Below are 20,009 nucleotides of genomic sequence, written 5' to 3'. Positions count from 1 at the left end.
CCATACACAAAACAACCTCTCTTCTTGCCTTCTTATTTGTGGTGAGCAGTGACCCCAGGAATGGCCTTTCTAGGGAGTAGAGGCTGAAGATAACCACAGACTTGTTGAAATCATTCAGGTGTGGGAACACTTCAAATAGGACTTGAAGTTTTGGGCTTAGTTTGTAGCAACAAGAGACAATGAAAGCATGTAAACTTAGAAGAAAACAAAAGAAAATAGAACAAAAAGTGTTTTTCTCTTCCCAGGGGCTCCTGCTCAGTGATCAAAGGAGGGCCGGAGTCTCCTGTTCTCCCCACAGCCAAAGTGTGAGGAAAACCAGGCAGAGACCCACAGGGAGGCACTGGTGTCTTGCAAATCATAGAATCATAGAATGCCCTGGGTTGAAAAAGACCACAATGATCATCAGTCCCAACCCCCTGCTATGTGCAGGGTCGCCAACCAGCAGCCCAGGCTGCCCAGAGCCACATCCAGCTTGGCCTTGAATGCCTGCAGGGATGGGGATCCACAGCCTCCTTGGGCAACCTGTTCCAGTGCCTCACCACCCTCTGGGGGAAAAACTTCCTCCTCATATCCAACCTAAACCTCCCCTATCTCAGTTTAAAACCATTCCCCTTGTCCTATCACCACCCACCCTCACAAACAGCCGTTCCCCCTCTTGTTTATTTGCTGCCTTCAAATACTGGAAGGCCGCAATGAGGTCTCCCTGGAGCCTTCTCTTCCCCAGGCTAAATAAGCCCTCAAGTTCCCTCAGCCTTTCCTCACAGCAGAGCTGCTCCAGCCCTCTGACCATCTCAGTGCCCTCCTCTGGACCCGCTCCCAGAGCTCCACGTCCTTCCTGTGCTGCTGGCCCCAGGCCTGGACGCAGTGCTGCAGATGGGGCCTCACAAGAGCCGAGTAGAGGGGGACGATCACCTCCCTCTCCCTGCTGGCCACCCCTTTTTTTAATGCAGCCCAGAACACTGTTGGCCCTCCAGGCTGCAGGCGCACACTGCTGGCTCATGTCCAGCTTCTCGCCCACCAAGACCCCCAAGTCCTTCTCCACAGGGCTGCTCTCAAGGAGATCTTCCCCAGTCTGTATCAATACCTGGCATTGCCCCGGCCCAAGTGCAGCACCCTGCACTTGGCCTTATTGAACCTCATTAGGTTCACATGGGCCCATTTCTCCAGCCTGTCCAGGTCCCTCTGGATGGCTTCCCTTCCTTCCAATGTATCGACTGCACCGCTCAGCTTGGGGTCATCTGCAAGCTTGCTGAGGGTGCACTCGATGCCATAGTCCGTCGTTGATGATGTTGAAGAGCACCGGTCTCAAGACCAATCCCTGAGGGACCACTGAGGGACACCGGCCTGACACAGAGCCACTGATCACAGCCCTTTGGCTGTGTCCAGCCAGCCAAGTCCTAATCCATCCTACCACCCCTTCAAATCCACATCTCTCCAATTTAGAGAGATGGATGTGATGATGGACCATGCCAAAGGCCTTGCAGAAACCTTTACAAATACAGCAGCTGCAGTGACAAAGGGGAAACCTTGTGTATGCTCCTCCTTCCATAATGACTGTCTGCCATGGGTCTGGATCAGAAGGCCCTTCTTATGGGAAAAAACAGACAACAATGGCTCATTTACAATTTCTGCATGCTCAGAATTCTCTGCCTGCTTCCAGCACCCTATTATTGGTACAGAGCTGGTACTGCTATCATAAATAAACATCATGTCAATGTCAGTCTAATGCAAGTATTCAGAGCTGGCATGAACTTTCTGCTCATGCCACAAACTGACAGTATCTTTCAAAACAGTAAAGACCCTGCTTCCTCATACCTACTGTTGAGTCTATGCTAAGCAAGTGCTTGGGAGCTCCATGTTTCCATTTTCACTGGTATAATGGCTGTAGCACAGCTGGAAATGCTAGATCAGAAACTATGGTTTAACAAACCACAGTCAGTGGTAAATGCTGAAGCTATTGGATCATGCTTGAACACCTCAGTGTCAGTAGACAAGCATTTTTTTGTCACATACTGTTACTGTACATGTTTTCTACTCTGTGTTTCAGCTGCAGAACAAACAAAACAGGCGTGAAGCAGAAAGATGGAGTCTCAAGCCTGAAGATGACCCAGGCTCACTCCTCATCCAAAGATCTGGATGGGGTAGCTAGAGTTAATACGCCACCCTGTGCCTGATCTGATCATTAAAGGGCTCTAATTTCCATCAGAACTAAGAAACAATTGGACTAAAACAGACACTATCTGAGATCAAGGTCCAAAGCCACTGAATGTAAGCATTGCACAAATGACTTGGAGGCAAGGGATTGTTAAGGTTTAATTTGGGATGCCTTTGTCCACTGAGCCAGGACAGCTCAAGTAAAGCTGTCACCAAACCGACAGCCGGGCAGCCTCTTGCAACATCCTTGGGTTTATCAGCACTTTGAACTGCAGAAAAACGTAGTCCTAATTACTACTGAGCCTTAACGAGCCTTTAGTTTCAACTTGCACACCTAGCTGTGCCCCATATGGCCCTGAGGGATATGGAAGGGCCTGTGAGAAGATGGGTTCATGTGAGGATGTGCTGGAGAACATCTGCAGCTTCCCTTCATTCATGACCACTAACCACAGTCTAAAACAAGTTCTCCATAGCTTTGAAGCCTGGAGGCATGTTGGCGATGTACTCTCCATATGATAAAGGGGCAGAAAACAGGGATATGAAAAGGGATGATAATTCAGTTTCCATGACAGCTTGTTTCTTGCTTCCCTCTGAAATTAGAGAACATTAAAAAAAAAAAAAAAAAAGCCCAAAGGTTACAAAGGAAGGGAAGGAGAAAGGGAGGAGGAAACCTGAGCAGGAACTTTAGCATCACGAGAAACTCTCTATTTGTCACAAACAGGTAAAAAAGACTGCAGTATTATGAAGGGCTTTATTTAAAGAAATAATTACAGTAACTGGAATGAGGCAGCAGACCACTCCATAGGACAGTCTGTGGGAATAATCTTTGACTTCTGCTTCTCCCCTTTCTCATCAAAGCAGCAGCTACTGCTGGAAAACAACACTTCCCTCTAACAAGATTTGGCATTAGAGTTCTAGAAGAATTCAAGACCTGGAAAGAAAGAAAGATAACATGAAGAATGCATCTGCAAAGGGAGAAAAAAAATACACCACAAACTTTAACAACAGAGCACGCTCTCCCCATTCTTGTATCAAACTCTCCCTATTCTTAAATCTCTTCTCTCATCTGCGGATAAACTTCATAGTTAGACACCAACCATTCCACAGCCTCTAAACAGGACACCCTCAAAGACAGAGCCTCGAAGTCTCAGCCCAGAAAGTTCCTTCTGCATAGAAAAATTGAGGTATTTTTAATCTAAGAGTGAAATATAGTTAGATTTCTGTGACTCACCTAGTTAAACTAACTTTTAAATAAGCAAAAAAAAAAAAAAAAATCATAAAAACAAAAAGCAGTAAGTCTTACCCCTATAAAGAACAATGGATTAATTGTTACTTGCCCATGAGAAAGCTTGGGAGCTTTCTAGTTTTCTCCCAGACCAACAAAGTATAGAAAGCGTTGTCCCTTTCTATGGCCCCATGGAACAGTACCTCAGACTCTTCTAGGGTTCAGCCAACAAAATTGATAACGACGAGATGCAGGATGGTGTTGGCAAAGAGGAAATCGGCAAATGCCCGCTCTGGTGAAATGCCTTGGAACTCGGCTTTGTTCTGAGGGTTAATCTGGATCCGGAGACAAACTGTATGGCAAAGAGAAAATGATACATCAGAGATCACAAAGGGAATTCATGGCATGAAGCAGGCCTTGCTAAGGCAGTCCACCCTGGTCCAGGTCATTGTTCCTCCAAGATATAACAAGCGAAACAAACTTTATCATTGTTATAAGAAAAGCAGAACATTGACAGGGGATTTGCATGCGGCTGATAGGCAACCAGTTCTCTCACAGCACTACACTATCAGAGATGGCCATGGAAAACCTGAAGGAAGTGGACTTACAAGAGGATTGGCTTGGCACAGACAAGGAGCCAGCAAAACACCGTTAGTTGTGCTGGGAAGGGCTGCGCAGGGACAAGATGTTTTTAAAAGGGTGCATTATAGGGGAGCACAATCCTGAAGCAGTTATTACTAGAGTAATAACTCTAGGATAGTGTTCATAGAATGAACGCTAAGGAAAGAAATCAATACACAATGGTAAAATGGAAGATTCCCTGACCACCCTGGAGAAGGAGGGACACATGGGGCTCATGAGGAGCTGGGTTCTGTGGTACACTAAAGTAAGGTTCAGTCTGCTGCAGACCATCTTGCTGGGGGGCAGGACCAGCCGGCCAGGACCAGCCCTCAGTGACGGGGTGCAGATCTTGGCACTGTCAGACAGACCTAGAAGGGTATGCAGGGAGCAGAGCTGGTTGCTTTAAGGTTACCAGGGAACATCCTGGAATTCTCAGGTTTTACCCTTTCTCACGTTTTTTTATCTTTGCTATGGCAACTTTCTGGTTTATAGAGAGGGTCTGGAATTACCCAAGGAATGCCAAGCAGCAGCACTGCCTGGTTGCTGGGCAAGCTGGGGCTGCTGATCCCTGGGCTGTGGGTTTGGCCAAGGGGGGTCTGCAGTTGGCGTAAGAAGTGTCATCCAAAGAGACCCTGACAAACTCGAAAGGTGGGCCCACATAAACCTAATAACATTCAACAAAGCCAAGTGCAAAGTGCTGCACCTGAGTCAGAGCTATCCCAGATATGTACACAGTCTGGAAGAACTCCCCGAGAGAACCCTGTGGAGAAGGATTTGGGGGTCCTGGAAGAGGAAAACCTTAACATGAGCCAGCAGTGTGCACTTGCATCCCAGAAGGCCAGCAGTTTCCTGAGCTGCATCAAAAGAGGGGGGCCATCAGGGTGAGGGAGGTGATTGTTCCCCTCTGCTCTGACTTTGTGAGACTCCATCTGGAGTACTGCATCCAGGTTTGGGGCCCCAACACAAGAAAGATGTGGAGTTTTTGGAGAGGGTCCAAAGGAGGACCATAAGTATGCTCAGAAGGCTGGAACACCTCTCCTATAAATTCAGATGGGGGGGAACTGGTCTTGTTTAGTCTGGAGAAGAGAAGGCTGCGGGAAGACCTCATTGTGGCCTTCCAATATTTAAAAGGAAATTATAAACAGGAAGAAAATAAACTTTTTACATAGTTAGCGATAGACGAGGGAAAATAATTTTAAACTAAAAGAGGGGATGAGATGTCAGGAGAAGTTTTTCACAGAGAAGGTGGTCAGGAGGTGGAACAGGCTGCCCAGTAAAGCCATGGATGCCCCACCCATGGATGTGATCAAGGCCAGGCCGGACAGGGCCATGGGCGATCTGATCTTGGTGGTTAGCAACCAGCTCACACAGAGGGGCTGGAACTAGGTGATCTCTGAGACCCCTTCTAACCCAAGCCGCTCCGTGTTTCTATGTGGCCGTTACTGAGGGAACTCCGATAGCTATGGGGCTTCGTGCACTGCGGAGAGCTCCCTGGGTGCTGCGAGAGCAACCGCGCGCCCTGGGTGTCGGGGGCAACCGCGCGGGGTTCTCACTGACCGCCGAGGATGAAGCTGCCGACGGCGGAGATAAAGCCGCTGAGGAAGGAGTTGAAGGGAAAGGTGCCGACACCCAGGCAGTAGCCAAACTGGAGCGCCCCGGTGAGCATCACGTACAACAGGTATGCGTCCAGCACCTTGAGGCGGCTCGACGTGCCGCTGCCGTACTCCGCCAGGAAGCGCCGCACCACAGAACCTACCGAGCCCGCAGACCCCGAACCCGCCGCGCCCGACATGGTGCCCCCCCCAAGAAAGCTGAGGTGGCCGGAAGCAGAATGGAGAAGCTTCCGGGACACAACAGAGCAACGCGGGCGCGTGGCCAGGCCACTTCCGGGTTAGAGGTAGTGCGCAGGCGCAGTTGTCCTGCTCGCAAAAGGGCGGAACTGAGGTTTTTCTAGAGATAATACGCATGCGCATAACTACGTGCTGGATTGGCTGAAAGGTGTTTCTGACTGGCGCGTGCGCAGAAGCCTGCCAGTCTCCGTAGCCGTCCTTGTCTGGGCTCAGCTGGGGGCGGGCGGTGGCGGTTTGTCTGTGTTCCTTGTACGGCGCCTGGCGTGCTGGAGTGCCAGCAGTCCTGCAGAAAGCTGAGTGAGACCTGAGCGTGTGGGTTTTCCCCGTCTTTATCTGCAGTGCCCAGTATGGGACCTGGGACTTTTCTCCCAAGCCAGGTGTCTGTTTTTGGGGCATCTCTGGGAATATTCATTGGGGTACCCTTTCTGGTCCAGCACAGCAGCGGCGAGATGTCTGGGAAGATGTCCAAAAGCCTTCCTTCCTCAGGTGCCCGCAACTGTTACTTTTGTGTAGGTCCCTTCATATTTATGTCCAGCAAGAAGCATTGTGGTGATGGGGTGATGGTTGCAGTAGGTGATCTCAGAGCTTTTTCTAACCCTAATGATTCTATGATTGTATGATTGAGAACTGCAGCATTTCCTCTCCACCTTACCCTGGTCTCTGCAGCAAGATACAGAAAACGTATCTCTTCCAGCTCCAGTAAAAGTTCTCCTTGGGCTGGTTTATCATACCTGGACCAGGAGCCTCCTGGATTGTTTGCAGACCACCGTGTTGCTTTCCCAGCAGATATCCAGATGGTTGAAATCCCTCATCAGGATTAGAGCCTGTGAGGATGATTCTTGTAGTTGAAGCAAGAAGTTCTCATCAGTGGGATTCCCTTCATCAGGCAGCCTATAGCAGGCCATGACCACAGATGTCCTGTCTTGGCACAGTCCCTAATTTTTACTCACATGCTCTCCACCTATTTATGGCTGTTTTTTTTAGATGCAGTTCTTTGTAATCTATCCACTCCTTAACAGAGCGCAAAACCCCAGCTTCTCTTTCCCTTCTGAAAATCATGTGGCCCTTGTTTGCAGTGTTCTGCTTGTGCGATTGTCATGCCTACATGCCATGGTCTATGTAAGCTGTTAAAGATCACTATATACATAACTTCATATAGTCACAATTTCTTTCTTCACTGGCTAATGCTTCACGTTTTCCTCCTCAGCTGATGATGTACTGTGGCGGATTCCCATTCGATCAGAACAAGAGTTGATAGTGCAGATATCGAGTATGTTCACTTGTAGTTTTGAGTCTCTGCTCTCAGTATTACCAGTGAGTGGCTGCATGAGCAGATAGTGAACTGGGGAAGGAGCATCATTTAGCGCATGCTTGTGGTAAACTGCTTGCTAATGGAAAGTCTGTGCTTCAGGAATAAAAGTCTCCCATACCCCTTCCTAGGGTTTTCCCAGCATTGCAGATGAGCACATTAATATATCTTTCTCATTACTTTAGAATCTTTTTAAAGAAATGAAGATGCTTAAGGAGAGCACCTAGATGGTCCACAGAAATCCTGGGATGGACAGCTGCTCAAGGTGATGATTCACCCAAACTCAAACATACATTTCTTTTAGGCTGGGACTGTGGCTGGAGATGCTGAAAACAGGCACAATTAGAAAAGCTTACACCACTATATGCTGTGATGACATTCCAGACTTTCAGGAGGGAAAACTTCTAGGCAGGAGTAGATCTAAACCACATCTTCACCTCTAGTTCCCTGTATGTAAGGACCTACTGGCTATATCAGAATACTTTGGAATACATCAGAGTATCTTGAGCAAATACTGCACTTTCCTCTAATCTTCAGGATAAAGCCATGATTTTCCTGGTGCCTGGGAATGAGAACCCAGGTCTGAGTGTCACTTTTTTCACCCCATATGCCTTGTCTCCCTGTTCATTCTGGAAAATCTTAACTCACAGGAAGACCAACAGAAAGTTTGGCTCTTTCACTTTTCCTTCCATAAACTGAGCTCTGGATCTAAAACACTGGAATGCTTTAGCCACTTCCAGCTTTCCTTGTGGTATACAAATAATCCATATTTTGGGAAGTGTCTCCTTTGACATTTCAGGGAGGGAATGATGCATAATTGTTTCTCTGCACTTTGCATTTGTCTGTTCCAGAAAGAAAAGATGAGTCTTAAAGGAAGAACAGCATTTATTTTGGGAGTCACATAGTACAATGGAGTGCAAACGTTAAAGCTATAAAGGTAGATCATTAACAACCCAGTAACTCTTTCCTGCTATAGCTAGAATAAGTCAGCCATCAGCCCGGGCAGATGCTGCTACAGCTAAGATCAAGGCTTTGTCACATGTTGTAGCTTGCAAAAAATTCACTGTTTATTGGAAGATGAACCAGAGACTTTGCCAACATGGACAGCAGGAAGTGTGGTGCAGCACATTCTCAGTGGGAGCTATGGTTACTATGTCTTTTGTTGACACCCCTAAACATTCATCTTTTCTAGTGTGCATGGCACTTCTGTATCAAGAGAGAAGCCATCTGTGAACAGGCCAGTAGCCCATTTTGCCAAAGCTGGATTTGGAAAGGGCCACCACTCCATGAAAAATGTTATGCTTCCCTTCCACTCCCACCTCCAGCTAAAACAAGCATGGTGGAGGTTGTGAACTAGGTTTTCTGTTGTGCTCAGCGTGAGGCAGATGCAGCCCAGCTAGTAGGAGACATCTCACAAATAGTGAGAATTCATCTGTTATCCTAGTTGGTAGCAACAGTGAGGTTACAGCATGGCAGGTAAATTTAAGCTATGCTTTGTGGTCCTCTTTTGTTCCACAGGTGCTGTTGTTCTACATGCTGATGTTGAGCTCATAGCCTAAAGATGCTTGGATTCACAGTGCTCCCAAGGAGGGTGTTACTTGCCTCCAGGCACTTGTCCAGCTGAGACACTGCAATGAGGGAGAGATGGGGAGTGAAGCAGGAAGGAGGGTCCACAGAAGGAAAGGAGAAAGAAGGCATAGGACTATTTCACCTGCCCTCAGGAAATTGAGGTCCTGTAAAAGGGTAAGGCAAGTCCCATGGAAAGAACGGGAAGGAGGCTATGCTGTGTAGATCTGCAGGAAAAGGACCCTCAAGGCTTACCAGCTTGGCTGCACAGCCAGGTTACAGCCTTTGCCTCCAGCAAGTCATATATCTCATGGCAATGCCTGTTGTGTCTCTGCAACCAGGTCACAGCCAGCACTGTTGCCCAGAAACTAGGGTCCATGACCTGTAGGAGAACAATGAATGACACTGCTGCACATTCTCCCTGACCCTCACTCCTTCCCACCCCGTCCTTTGTGGCTAGTGGTTTCTGATCCTTTCACTAGTTCTCCCTCTTACCTCACCAGGCATCTTTCCCTTGATTTCAGCCTCATCAACCTGTAACACAGAAGCTAAATCTGAGCTGAGGGTCCAGGAGCCATCTACATTCTGCAGTGCTACCAGCTCTCTGCACTCAGCAATGGCATCATTCATCCATGGCCCAGAAATTGTAGAGCACAAAACAAATCTCGTTGAATCCACATACTTGAGAGAGGAAATTGATGGTGGCATCTGTTTGGGTGCTGTGAAACAAGACATGAACAGGGAATCACAGGAAGATGATTCCTCTCCATTCCCCTGTGCTACACCCCAGAACACATCTCTCTACTCTTCCTCAGGCAGCTACCTGCAGACTGAGACCCTCCCTGCATGTCATCAGTGTAGTCTTGTCCCCAACTCTTTTTGGACATCCCTTACTCATCCCTCTTCCCTTGACATTTCTGCCCAGCCAGGTGCCCCATTGGTCTCCTGACATCCTCAACACATATCGTCCAAATGTGCTTTCATGCTGAAGCACTGGCCCTGACACCTCCATGGGCATCCTTGACCTGGATCCTACAATTGCTGAAGGACTTTCAGCTTTAAGAGTAATTAAGGGAAAGATCAAACTTCAAGACTAAGAGCAAGACATGTAGAAAAGCAGTGTAACACTCCTATCAGACATTAATTAATCCCTGTATTTTCTGTCTGTATCAAAGTCCCGTACCTTCTTTGTGAGCCCCTTGCTGGAATAAGTTAGCAATGCCATTGGTGAGTTGCTTGATGGCAATCCATGACTCCTGCAGTGCAGTGTGCCAGCTAGGTGGGTACCATATGGTCTTAGGAAAGCAGGAAGTACCATTGAAGGAGCCACGTAGCAAAAGGATCTTGCAGGGAACAAATGACTGGCGAGGTGGCAGCAGTGCCAGGGGCCCTTTGAGAACAAGGAGGGAAAGGGTCTAAATTAAGGTCATGGGGAAAAAGCACCTGTTGATGATGGGGCTTATGCATATTGTGGCTGGACTTCTGGCTCCTGTGGAATGAGAACAACGCATGGAAATACCTCTCCAGTTCTTTTCCCCAAGTGTCTTTCCTTACCATGGTACCAGGGGGCCCTCCGTGATGTACGAACACCCACATAGCTGGTGAAGGGGCAGATGATCCCAGATGTGAGACTGATTTCAATGGCACGTTGCATTGGTTCATCCCCTGATCCACTTGCAACCTCTGGCAACAGCTTCTCCAGCAAATATCTTGCAGCCAGACGATGACCAGCCATCCTGGGGACAGAGTGGGGTGAGGCCTGACAACCTGGGGAAGAAGAGGCCTGGGTTCTCTCATTTCAGGAGTGAGGATGGGCAGAGGGAAAACCTGGATGCATGGACCCTTCTGTCTTGAAGGAAGTGATGCCCATGTACCTGGGTCCTGTCCATGTGGGTTCAAAAGAGGGAAGGAGACCGTGCTTGGACAACTGAGTTCTCTCCCAGTTTGGCATGGTGTGTGGAAGCTGTGAATGTGCGAGCTATCTGTGTCCTCCCCCAGCTGGAGTCCACATGCAGAAAACAAAGAGATGCTCTTACCGGCCATCTCCCTGCGGGCATAGTGGGAACTGGATCTTGTGAGTGAGAACCTGGCCATCCAGGCTGAACTGCAAGGTCATGACACCACTGGCCTCTTTCATATTCTGGAAACACATGTGAAATTACTGGAGACACAGATGGCTGCTGGAGGATATTTGGAAGTATCTGGAAGATTAGCAGTGGTTATTGGGAGGTCATTGGAAGATAACTGTAGTTAAAACTGGGACAGTAGCTCCAGCTCTCACCTTTTCCTTTCCATGGATCTGTGCATAGAGGAAGATGTGCTGGCTCTGAAATATGAACTGAGGGGTGCCTCCCAGCACCTCAACCTCCAGGCCAGAGGGCAAAGTCCAGTCCAAAGAGACTCCCTCAGCTACTGGCTTGAGGGCCTGCTTCAAGCATTTCAGCACCTGGGGAGAAATGGCAGAACACCACAATCTGGCAACTCCATTAGAGTTCAGCATGTGGCCCCTTTGGGTTCTTAGTGGACACTGGAATATGATTGGTGGTGTTCCAGTGTTGGCTGGGATAGAATTAATTTTCTTCCTAAGAGGCGGAACAGTGCTGCATTTTGGATTTAGGATGAGAGTAATGTTAATAACACATTGATATTTTTGTTGTTGCTAAGCAGTGCTTCCACTAAGTCAAGGATTTTTCAGTTTCTCAGACTGCCCGGCCAGCAAGAAGACTGGGGAAACACAAGGAGCTGGGAGGGGTTAAGACCAGGACAATGAACCCAAACTGGCCAAAGGGATATTCCATACCAAATGGCATTGTGCTAAGTGATAACACTGGGTGGGGGGGGGCTAAATGATAACACTGGCTGCGGCAGGGAGAGATTGCTGTCTGGGGACTGGCTGGGTGGTGAGCAACAGTATTGTGTATCACTTGTTCTGTATATTCTTTTATCATTATTATTATTATTATTATTTTCCCTTTGTTTTCTGTCCTACTAAACTTCCGTTATCTCAACTCATGTGTTTACCTTTTCTTCCAGTTTTCTCCCACATCCCACTGGTGGAGGCTGAGCAAAGGACTCCATGTTGCTTTGCTGCCTGCCAGGTTAACCACAGCAGATGGCCTGCACCAGGTAGCTTTCCTGGGAGCAGTCAGGTCTGCGAGCTGTAGCAGGGAAGAAGCCTGGGCACTGGGTTTCTCAGTGGAGTGAGGCAGTTGGGTAGAGTCAGGGAAGCCTGGGTGCCTGGGTTCCATGGGGCAGCTTGGTCTTGGCTGCCATGAATGGGTTGTCCAAGTATCCAGAAGGCTGTGCATTTGTGGAACAGAGGGCAGCAACCAGGGCTTCTAGGTTCCTACCTGAACTATTGCATTGTCAGAAGAAACATAGATAGCTTCACCCTTCGTCTCCCTGGCAAGGGCTGTGGCCAGGGTAGCACTGTCCGTGGAAAAACAGAAGGAGAAACACCTATTGCAGAAGCAAGGAAAGGCTTCAGAAATGGGAGCCAAGCATAGATGCAAGGATGCAGGGAAAAGAGCTGGAGAATACTGGAGTTGTAGCTGGGGATACAAATCTGGGGTGCAGAACAAGGCGGCAGGAGGAATATCAGCGAGTGGACTAAAGGACAGGGATTGGAGCTGGCATTAGACAGGGAACTGTCAGAGGAGAGCTGGAGCTTGGGGCAGATCTGGGGCCAGTCTAGTGGGGCTGTACAGGAGTGTACATCCCCTGTACCTCAATCTCCCTGCTCACTTTGTGAAGGGTGCCTTGGGTATGGGAGTATTAAGCAAGGACTCCCCCGTGGAGGCTTGACACAGGATAGAGCTATGCAAGGTGAGAAAAGTCTCTGGACAGTGAATGGGCCTAAGGAGTGAGACAGGTGAACAGAGACCCTCATCAATAATGGGAAGAGATCACGGACTGACTGAAAGACTGAGGGCAGAGCCCCCATTACCGGTGGCTGTTGCGATGACGGCAGACCTCAGCAACAATGGCTTCCTTGTCAGGTGGTAGCCCAGACATGAAGATGAAGAGCTGGGGGACAGGAGACATCAGTGGTGAGCCTTTGCACAAGAACCCCCAAATGTGGACAGCAGGTCCCTGGAATGGGGAGAAGGGCCCAGGAGAGAGTTCCCCTGAAGAGAAGCTACCCCCAGAGAGATATCCACTCAGGGACAGAGACCCCTTGAGATACAGAACCATTTTTTCTGCACTCTTCTACACCTCAGTATCCTTCTTATTCACCTATGACCAGCATTCCCCTTAGGTTGCTCAGTCCACACCTCCCTCCATCCCCATTTCCTATCGTCTCTTTGTATCCCTGGGACATCTGTCTTTCCATCCTTCCATGGCCCTGTGCCCAGACCTGGCGTGCATGTCCGCAGGGGCGAGGAGTGTTGTAGATTGTGCGGAGTGTTCCCAGCAGGTCTGTGTCACCCAGCCTGGAGCCAATTGTGGGAATATGTTGCATTGCCTCATTCAGGTTGTCCTGGGTATATTCAACACTCTGCCTACAGCAGACAGAATGTGTTTGGAGAGCATATTCATAGAATCAGAGAACGGTTTAAAGATCATTGAGCTCCAACACCCCTGCCATGAGCATGCTTGCCAACAATGCCCTGTGCTGGTCCTGGTGCTCTCTCAGACCCACTACCATACCTGTACCCCATCATTTTCTGCAAGACCCTGCCCCCTACTAGTTCATAGAGAGATCTGGAGTCCTAGTTCCTACAAGACTCTTCTCAACAGAACCACAAGAGATGCTCTCCCATACTGCCACAAAGATCCCCTCCCCAGAATCCAGCCCTGCCCTCCAGTACTGCCTCCAGTCTCACCTTCCAGTACCCAACATTGCCCCTATCAGCCTATTTCAGAGCATCCCGATCTGCCCTCTGACATCTCATTCTGCCTCATAACATCTATCATAGCCCCATAGCACCCAGCCATGCTCTACAGTATCAAGCCCTTCTCACCAGCTACATAACACTCATCCTGCCCCATGTTTGCTTACGGATAGATGCCCTCAGATGTTCCTCCATAGCAGTAGATGTTGAAGTAGCAGCCCAGGGGTAGACTTTTGAGAAGGAAGAGCATGGGGTCCTGTGGAAAGACATAGCAGGCTTGTCTTGGATGATACTGGTGGGGGATACGGATGCCCCAGTCCTTAGATTTGCCCTGCTAAATCTCAGGCTCTGCTCCCTCTCAGCCTACTCCCTCACTCCAGTTTGGCCCCAGCTTTGTGAAGGTACCTGTGTGTGCTCAAGGGAACTGCTGTCCAAAACAAAGATGAACTCTCCAGATTGGCACAGGCCAGGTTTTGCATCAGGGATGTTGGGTGCCAGTGTCACCAACACCAGGGAATCACCAAACAGGGAGCCTGGAGGAGATACACAGTGCAGTGAAGCCCAGTTTGGGATCACTTTCCTCATCCTGGTTCTGTTCCTCATTGTTCCCTCAGCATCCACCATCCCAGAGACCCTTATACCCAACACTGGTGCACTGATACTCTACTGCACAATCCACCAATTGCAAAGCCCAGTGTCCCATCAGCTCAGTGCCTCCAATACAGTTACCCAGTAAGCCCTAATATAAAGTTCCTTGTACCCATCCTGGTAGATCTAATACCACACCACAGTGTACCCAGCACCCCACCCTGCAGCCCTAAGACCCCCACCAACTCACCTGAACATCTCCCATGCAGTAGTCCAATGAAGCCTCTCATCCCACAGTCCCCACTGTCTCCCTGTACCCCAGCATTTCCTGATACCCAGAGGTGCCCCTGTGTTCCCTCTTCAACTGAACTCACCTGCAGTGGCAGCAGGGTTTCCTTTCTCCACCACAGCACTGACTGCAGTAGGTTCTCTGTAATACACGAGCAGCTCCAAATGGTGATTTGGAGGAGTGCCAGCCAGTGAGACCTGGAGAAGGGTTGCCTGGTCTTACACAGGAGGAAGTGACTCAGGCCCAGCATTGGACTGGGAGCAGAGCGCTGATCCCAGTGCATTCCTTTTGGCTCAGTAGTGATGCCACTTGACAGCTCTCCCCAGAATTCTGGAATTCAGGAGGGTGTACCTGTGCAGCACTGTGGTCCTGGGCAGTGTAGATCAAAGGAGTGAGGGCACAGTTGGCCTGGACATCAGCCACACCACGGGGTGATTGCAGGCTGACAGTGAGCAGGAGGCTGTAGTGCAGCTTGTCAGTGCGACAGTTACAGGCTGTGGGCAGAAATATGGCATAAAGGAGAACATTGGCTCTCTGTGCAGTGCATGTAGGATTTGGCATCTATATATAGGACATGTGGAGAGAACTGGGAATGTCAGTAAATTTTTGGAAGTGTTTATTAATGGGGAATTCATGAGGGAGGTATGGATCCACTTCAAAGGACACAAGGAAGGAAGCACAGATCTGCGCAGGGGCTGCATTGTGGCAACATATCAGTGGGTGCAAAGGAGGTTGCATTGGGTCTGTTCATAGAGTGTGGTTCTTCTCAGTCATGTACCCTTCTCTAGGGCACGTGACTGTCAGGGCAAGTTTCTTTTAGGATTACTCACTGTAGTGAGTCTTGTAAGGATGCATTGTGGATGGCAGCACAAACTGAGCTGCTCCATCTGGCTTCCGTGATAGCTCTTGGACATAGTGTAAGGTCACAACCATTTCCTTGCCAGGGGACAGAGAACCCAGGAAGCAGGCAAACACCTCGCCTGATTTCTCAACCCCATACTGAAGGTAATGAAAATTCTCCTTCTCCGCTGTAGCCTTGTGCAGCCACTGGGTCTGGATGGGAAGGAGAGGAACAGAAAGCTGATAGTTAACCAGGCCATGGGCTGCTCATCCCATGCTGCTCTCATGGTTCTCCCATTCTTTCCAAAATGCTGGTACCTCATCCTGCAGCACAGCCTTGACCTTGGCATCCTCGCTGCAGGCCTGGAAGGAATAGATGGCCATATGGGGGTCCAGAGGGAAGACGAAGGTGACTTCTGAGGATCTCAGACTCTCGTTATGGTAGATCAGTTCAGAGACCACATCAGCTACATAGTCCTGGATAGCGACATCCACCACAGCACTACAGAGGGGCAGTGAGCACAGGGGTACGTAGAACTCCTTTCCCAACAAAAAGGATCCTGGCTCTGTTGAGAGAGTTGCAACCTTTCCATCCAAACCCACGAACAACACACTGCTTCAAGTGTGGGGCTGTTCACATTATGGAGACCGATACAGCTGACAGTTCAGTGTTGCACATTCTCCCCCCTCAAGGGCAAAAGGGATCATAAGTTGTTGTGCATGAATTAGATATAGCATTGTTGAGGATCTAGTATAAGCCTGCCATAAGAAATTTCATCTGCTTGTGCATCCCAGTTTCTTTTCCCCATCAATGCCTCTGTTCCCCACCCCAATCCTGTAGACCCCTTCACCATTCCCATCTTTGTTTCCCTTCACAAGATCCAGTCCAGACATTTCCCACTACAGCAACCTATCCTCCTCCTTTCTTTACCTCTTTTTGAGAGCATCCCCTATCCCCTAAATGTCCCTCAGCTGTCTGATCCCCCCCTCACCATTGATGTCGCTTTTTCCTAAAAGTCCAAAACTCTGATGCCACATCTCTGGAGACCTGCAGACAGGAAGGGGTCTCATGTAGGAGGAGAGATCCACAAACACCACCAGGCAACCTCTGTGTGGTCAAGATTCCTTGTAATTTCACCATGCTTACATACAAGCCTGGAGGCCCTAAGCCACCATGCATAACCAGAGCAAATCCAGGGATTCAGAAATCCCTGTTCATAAAGACTAACCAGGACTATCATTGCATTAAAGAGGTCTGCACCCCATTCCCATCATGGGAGAATTCTGAAGATAAATGAAGAATAGCAAAAGGAGATAAAAGGAAAGAAGAAAAGAAGATGTGAAAGCAAGAGTGGATGGATGGATGGATGGATGGATGGATGGATGGATGGATGGATGGATGGATGGAAGGCAATTACATATCTGCATGGGATATCCACTTGGGGACAGGCAGATGCAGAAGTATACAGAGGCAAGAATTTTTGTTAAGTAGATGGATAGATGGATGGATGGACCAACAAGTGGATGGAAGAATGGATGGGTGGATGGGTGGATGGGTGGATGGGTGGATGGATGGATGGATGGATGGATGGATGGATGGATGGATGGATGGATGGATGGATGGATGAGAAGGTGGGCAGATCCATTTTAGAAGAGATGCGTGGGTACTCATCATAAACAGTATAGTGTGAATATAGCTGCACAAGAGATTGCACCTGTGAAGTATATTCTTGGAGTAACTCACAAGGGCAGACTGAAAGGCCAGGCAGTGTGGAGGAACATAGTGGAAAGAGAATTTAAGCCAGGGTCAGCTATTCCATGGTGGCAGAGCAAATAAATCCCAGAAAGGCACCAGTGGGAGGGTGTTGTTAAATAATGTTTTGCTGCCCTCTGGAGCATAATGTTTTGCTACCATCTGGAGGTGAATGGGTTTCCTCAGCTCTATCCCAAACCCAACCATATGTCTCTCTGATACAGAAACATTTGACTCTCTTTCCACAGTTCCTGCTCTGAGGTGGCAGGATGAGCAGCATCAGAAAAATTCCCTCCTTGCCATCGTGCCAACAGTGGACAGGCAGAGCAAATAGGGTGCACATCCTCTGGGAAACAGGGATGAGGAATGGTCAGAGGGATTAATTGAATAGGGTCAATCTCATCCCAGTGAGTGGGGACAATGAACAGAGAACAGAGAGAAAGTAACAAACTGAAGGATAAACAAGCAGACACTCACCAGAATAATGGCTTAGGTCATCAGCTGGGACGAGACAATCAGATGTAGGGAGGGAGAGATGGGAGAAAAAGAAGGATAGAGAGTAAGAGGCAGATGGATGAGATTTGAGGCGGAATGGAGAGGGAATAAGAGACAGAGCAAGAGATGTTCAGGCAGATAGGAAGATGCAGGGCTACGTAAATGCAGGGACGTCTACAGTGAAGACAGTGGAGAAAAGGGCGGAGAGACGAGTGGACAGACAAGGGAAGGCGGGCCGGGGCGGGGAGGGGCTGGGGGTGGGGGGAACGGAAGGGGGCGGATCTCCAGGGCGGGGAATCTTCCTCTGCTGCAGGATGCTCCGTGCACACAGGCTGGTGCCCATAGGCATGCCCAGCTCTCGTTCCCCAAAGGAAGCTGCTGCACATCACTCAGCAGGACCGCTCCTGGCCAAGCAGCGTCTGCCAAACCTCCTACCGCCCAGCTCTTCTGTTGTGTCCTCGCATCTGATGCAATTAACATTAACTGCCAAGGGCGTCTGCAAACGGAGTGGTGATTGGTGTGTGCCTGAGGCAATGGCATTCTTCCTTCTGCAGTCGTGTCTCATCGCCAGACTTGGAGGCTAGGCTCAGGTCCGTGTACTTATTAGTGCTGGGCTGTTAGTTGAGTGAGGGATTGCAAAGCTGCAAGCCCAGCATTCTGTCCAGCTGAAAAAGAGAGGGAACTGGTAGATGTACCCAAACTCACAAATCTCCTTTTGACTTGGGTGTCCTCTGTCCTTGCTAGACTGGAATACTCTGTCTTCAGCTTCCTCGCATAAGCCAGCTCCATACTCATGTCTTCTTGGCAGCAGCTTGAGACAATCCACCTCATTTGTGGTCTACAGGTGCTCAAGAGGCCAAATCATATCTGACTTTCAGATGCTTTTATCCCATTTGGCTTCAACATGGTCTGCAACCTTCACAGGAATCCCTGTTCTGGCACCTGGAATACCTTCATTCTCTACTCATCTTGGTGTCTGCAACAGTGTTTTTTACACATTTTTTTTCACTCCTTTCTCTCTCAGCTACTGCACAGCCTTTTTAATGCTTTCTTAACACGTTATCACCGAGAAGCCACCAGCATCACTGATTAGCTCAACTTTGGCCAGTGGCAGATCACTTTTCGAGCCAGCTGGAACTGACTGTCTGATGTGGGGATTGGTCCTGGTCTCTTCTTACAGAGGCCATACCTGCAGCCTCCTGCTACCAAAACCTTGACATAAACCCAGGAAGCAGTCAAAAATCTATTTATTTTTACATATTGTCTGCTTGCAAGAATGCTTGAATATGTCCTGGCCATAACTTACTGCATATTTTTTTTAACCAATAAATGGTTAATTCAGCATTAGACCTTCAGTCCCCCAGGCCCCCAAAGATGCCCATACCCCATTTGGACCTCAGCCTCCATCAAAACCCAAATTTTCAACATTAAAAATGTCAAAAATGATTATCGTTACTCAATTGCTCACTCAGATTAAGAAGTACATGATTCACCTGTCTGTCTATCTACTCTCTGTTACCAAGGGACTTGAAACTGCCACTAATGTCCCATACTGATTGGAGGGGGGGCTGCTGCAGAATCAAATAATGCATTCCTGCCATAAATTTAATTAAAACAGACTCCTCAAAGTTATCATGAATTTACCATTCATTACTAATTCTTGGGTCTGATTTTATAGCTCTTCCATCATGATCCACTTTTTACTGGGCATTGGTAAATCACTTTGATTTGCCTAAGCAGCCCTGCATGCAGCTGTAAGCCACTGCAAAAGTGAGTTACACTCATCCTGATGCTGAACAGCAGCATGCTCTGTCAGAGTCTCATCAGGGATACATGGCTCAAGGGAGATCTTACTGCTCTCTATAATGGTCTGAAAGTGGGTTGTTGTGAGGTAAGTAATGATAGGACGAGAGGGAATGGCCTCAAGTTGTGCCAGGGGAGGTTCAGGTTGGATGTTAGGAAAAACTTCTCTGAAAGAGTGGTTGGGCACTGGAACAGTCTTTGTAACAAAGAGATAATGAACATTATGTTCACTATGTTCTTGCTTCAGTAATAATGTGGAACTTTGTAGTTCCTTTCTTGGAACATTCTCAAAAACAGTGAGGTAGGTGGACATCAAGGACAGCTGTTAAGCCCCTGGTTTTGGTTTCATGGAGCAGAAAAGGAGACATTCCAGTGCTAATGTAACAGAGGACTGGGTCTGAGGTGCAACGCTTAAGCCTGTATGTGTCTGGATCCAGGGACGAGCTGGATCAGGGTGCAGGGGAGGAAACTGTAAGTTAGCATGGAGCCTGTCAGCAAGTTTGTGGTGCACGACCATATCAGGCACATGTACTGTTGTCACAATGTTCTGACTGGTCATTATAATGACGGCCTGGAGAGCATGGCCTGTGCATCTGCTCGTCCCCTGGAAGCACAAGGTATGCATCATAGGTGGATCCACAGCACTTTCTTTCCACATTCTGCATGTGGGTATTGCTGACT

At 48.6% G+C, this 20,009-nt stretch overlaps 2 protein-coding genes and 1 long non-coding RNA gene across 6 annotated transcripts; 1 reads left to right on the top strand and 2 right to left on the bottom strand.

Moving 5' to 3' along the window:
- Positions 1 to 2,886: 2,886 nt before the first annotated feature.
- On the bottom strand, positions 2,887 to 5,850 carry DAD1 (defender against cell death 1). Its single transcript, XM_003212988.4, has 3 exons — positions 5,558 to 5,850; positions 3,583 to 3,731; positions 2,887 to 3,085 (listed from the first exon to the last, which is right to left on the bottom strand). Exons 1-2 carry the CDS (start codon positions 5,790 to 5,792, stop codon positions 3,601 to 3,603), a joined length of 366 nt encoding a protein of 121 aa, XP_003213036.3. The 5' UTR covers positions 5,793 to 5,850; the 3' UTR covers positions 2,887 to 3,085; positions 3,583 to 3,600.
- Positions 5,851 to 5,890: 40 nt separating this feature from the next.
- LOC146542511 (uncharacterized) lies at positions 5,891 to 11,733 on the top strand. 4 transcript variants are annotated; one of them, XR_014880030.1, is made up of 4 exons: positions 5,891 to 6,359; positions 7,058 to 7,424; positions 8,678 to 8,902; positions 9,250 to 11,733. It is a non-coding gene; the product is annotated as an uncharacterized LOC146542511 (long non-coding RNA). The 4 variants fall into 4 exon arrangements; XR_014880028.1 differs by having other exon boundaries at positions 5,891 to 6,336; positions 7,058 to 8,902; XR_014880027.1 differs by having other exon boundaries at positions 7,058 to 8,902.
- On the bottom strand, positions 8,649 to 16,371 carry LOC104914549 (von Willebrand factor A domain-containing protein 5A-like). Its single transcript, XM_085211041.1, has 17 exons — positions 16,270 to 16,371; positions 15,596 to 15,843; positions 15,268 to 15,490; positions 14,789 to 14,931; positions 14,523 to 14,634; positions 13,966 to 14,093; positions 13,728 to 13,816; positions 13,083 to 13,227; positions 12,672 to 12,751; positions 12,076 to 12,184; positions 11,007 to 11,171; positions 10,762 to 10,865; positions 10,280 to 10,461; positions 9,909 to 10,115; positions 9,221 to 9,444; positions 8,981 to 9,107; positions 8,649 to 8,787 (listed from the first exon to the last, which is right to left on the bottom strand). The coding sequence occupies exons 1-17, from the start codon at positions 16,346 to 16,348 to the stop codon at positions 8,708 to 8,710; spliced, it is 2,445 nt and encodes an 814-aa protein (XP_085067167.1). The 5' UTR covers positions 16,349 to 16,371; the 3' UTR covers positions 8,649 to 8,707.
- Positions 16,372 to 20,009: the final 3,638 nt, after the last annotated feature.

Source organism: Meleagris gallopavo, chromosome 29 (assembly GCF_905368555.1).
Source record: "Meleagris gallopavo chromosome 29, MGAL_WU_HG_1.1, whole genome shotgun sequence".
Classification (NCBI taxonomy): Eukaryota; Metazoa; Chordata; class Aves; order Galliformes; family Phasianidae; genus Meleagris; species Meleagris gallopavo.
The sequence above is the reverse complement of the archived record's forward strand: the minus strand, read 5'-3'. Positions and strand labels throughout refer to the sequence as shown.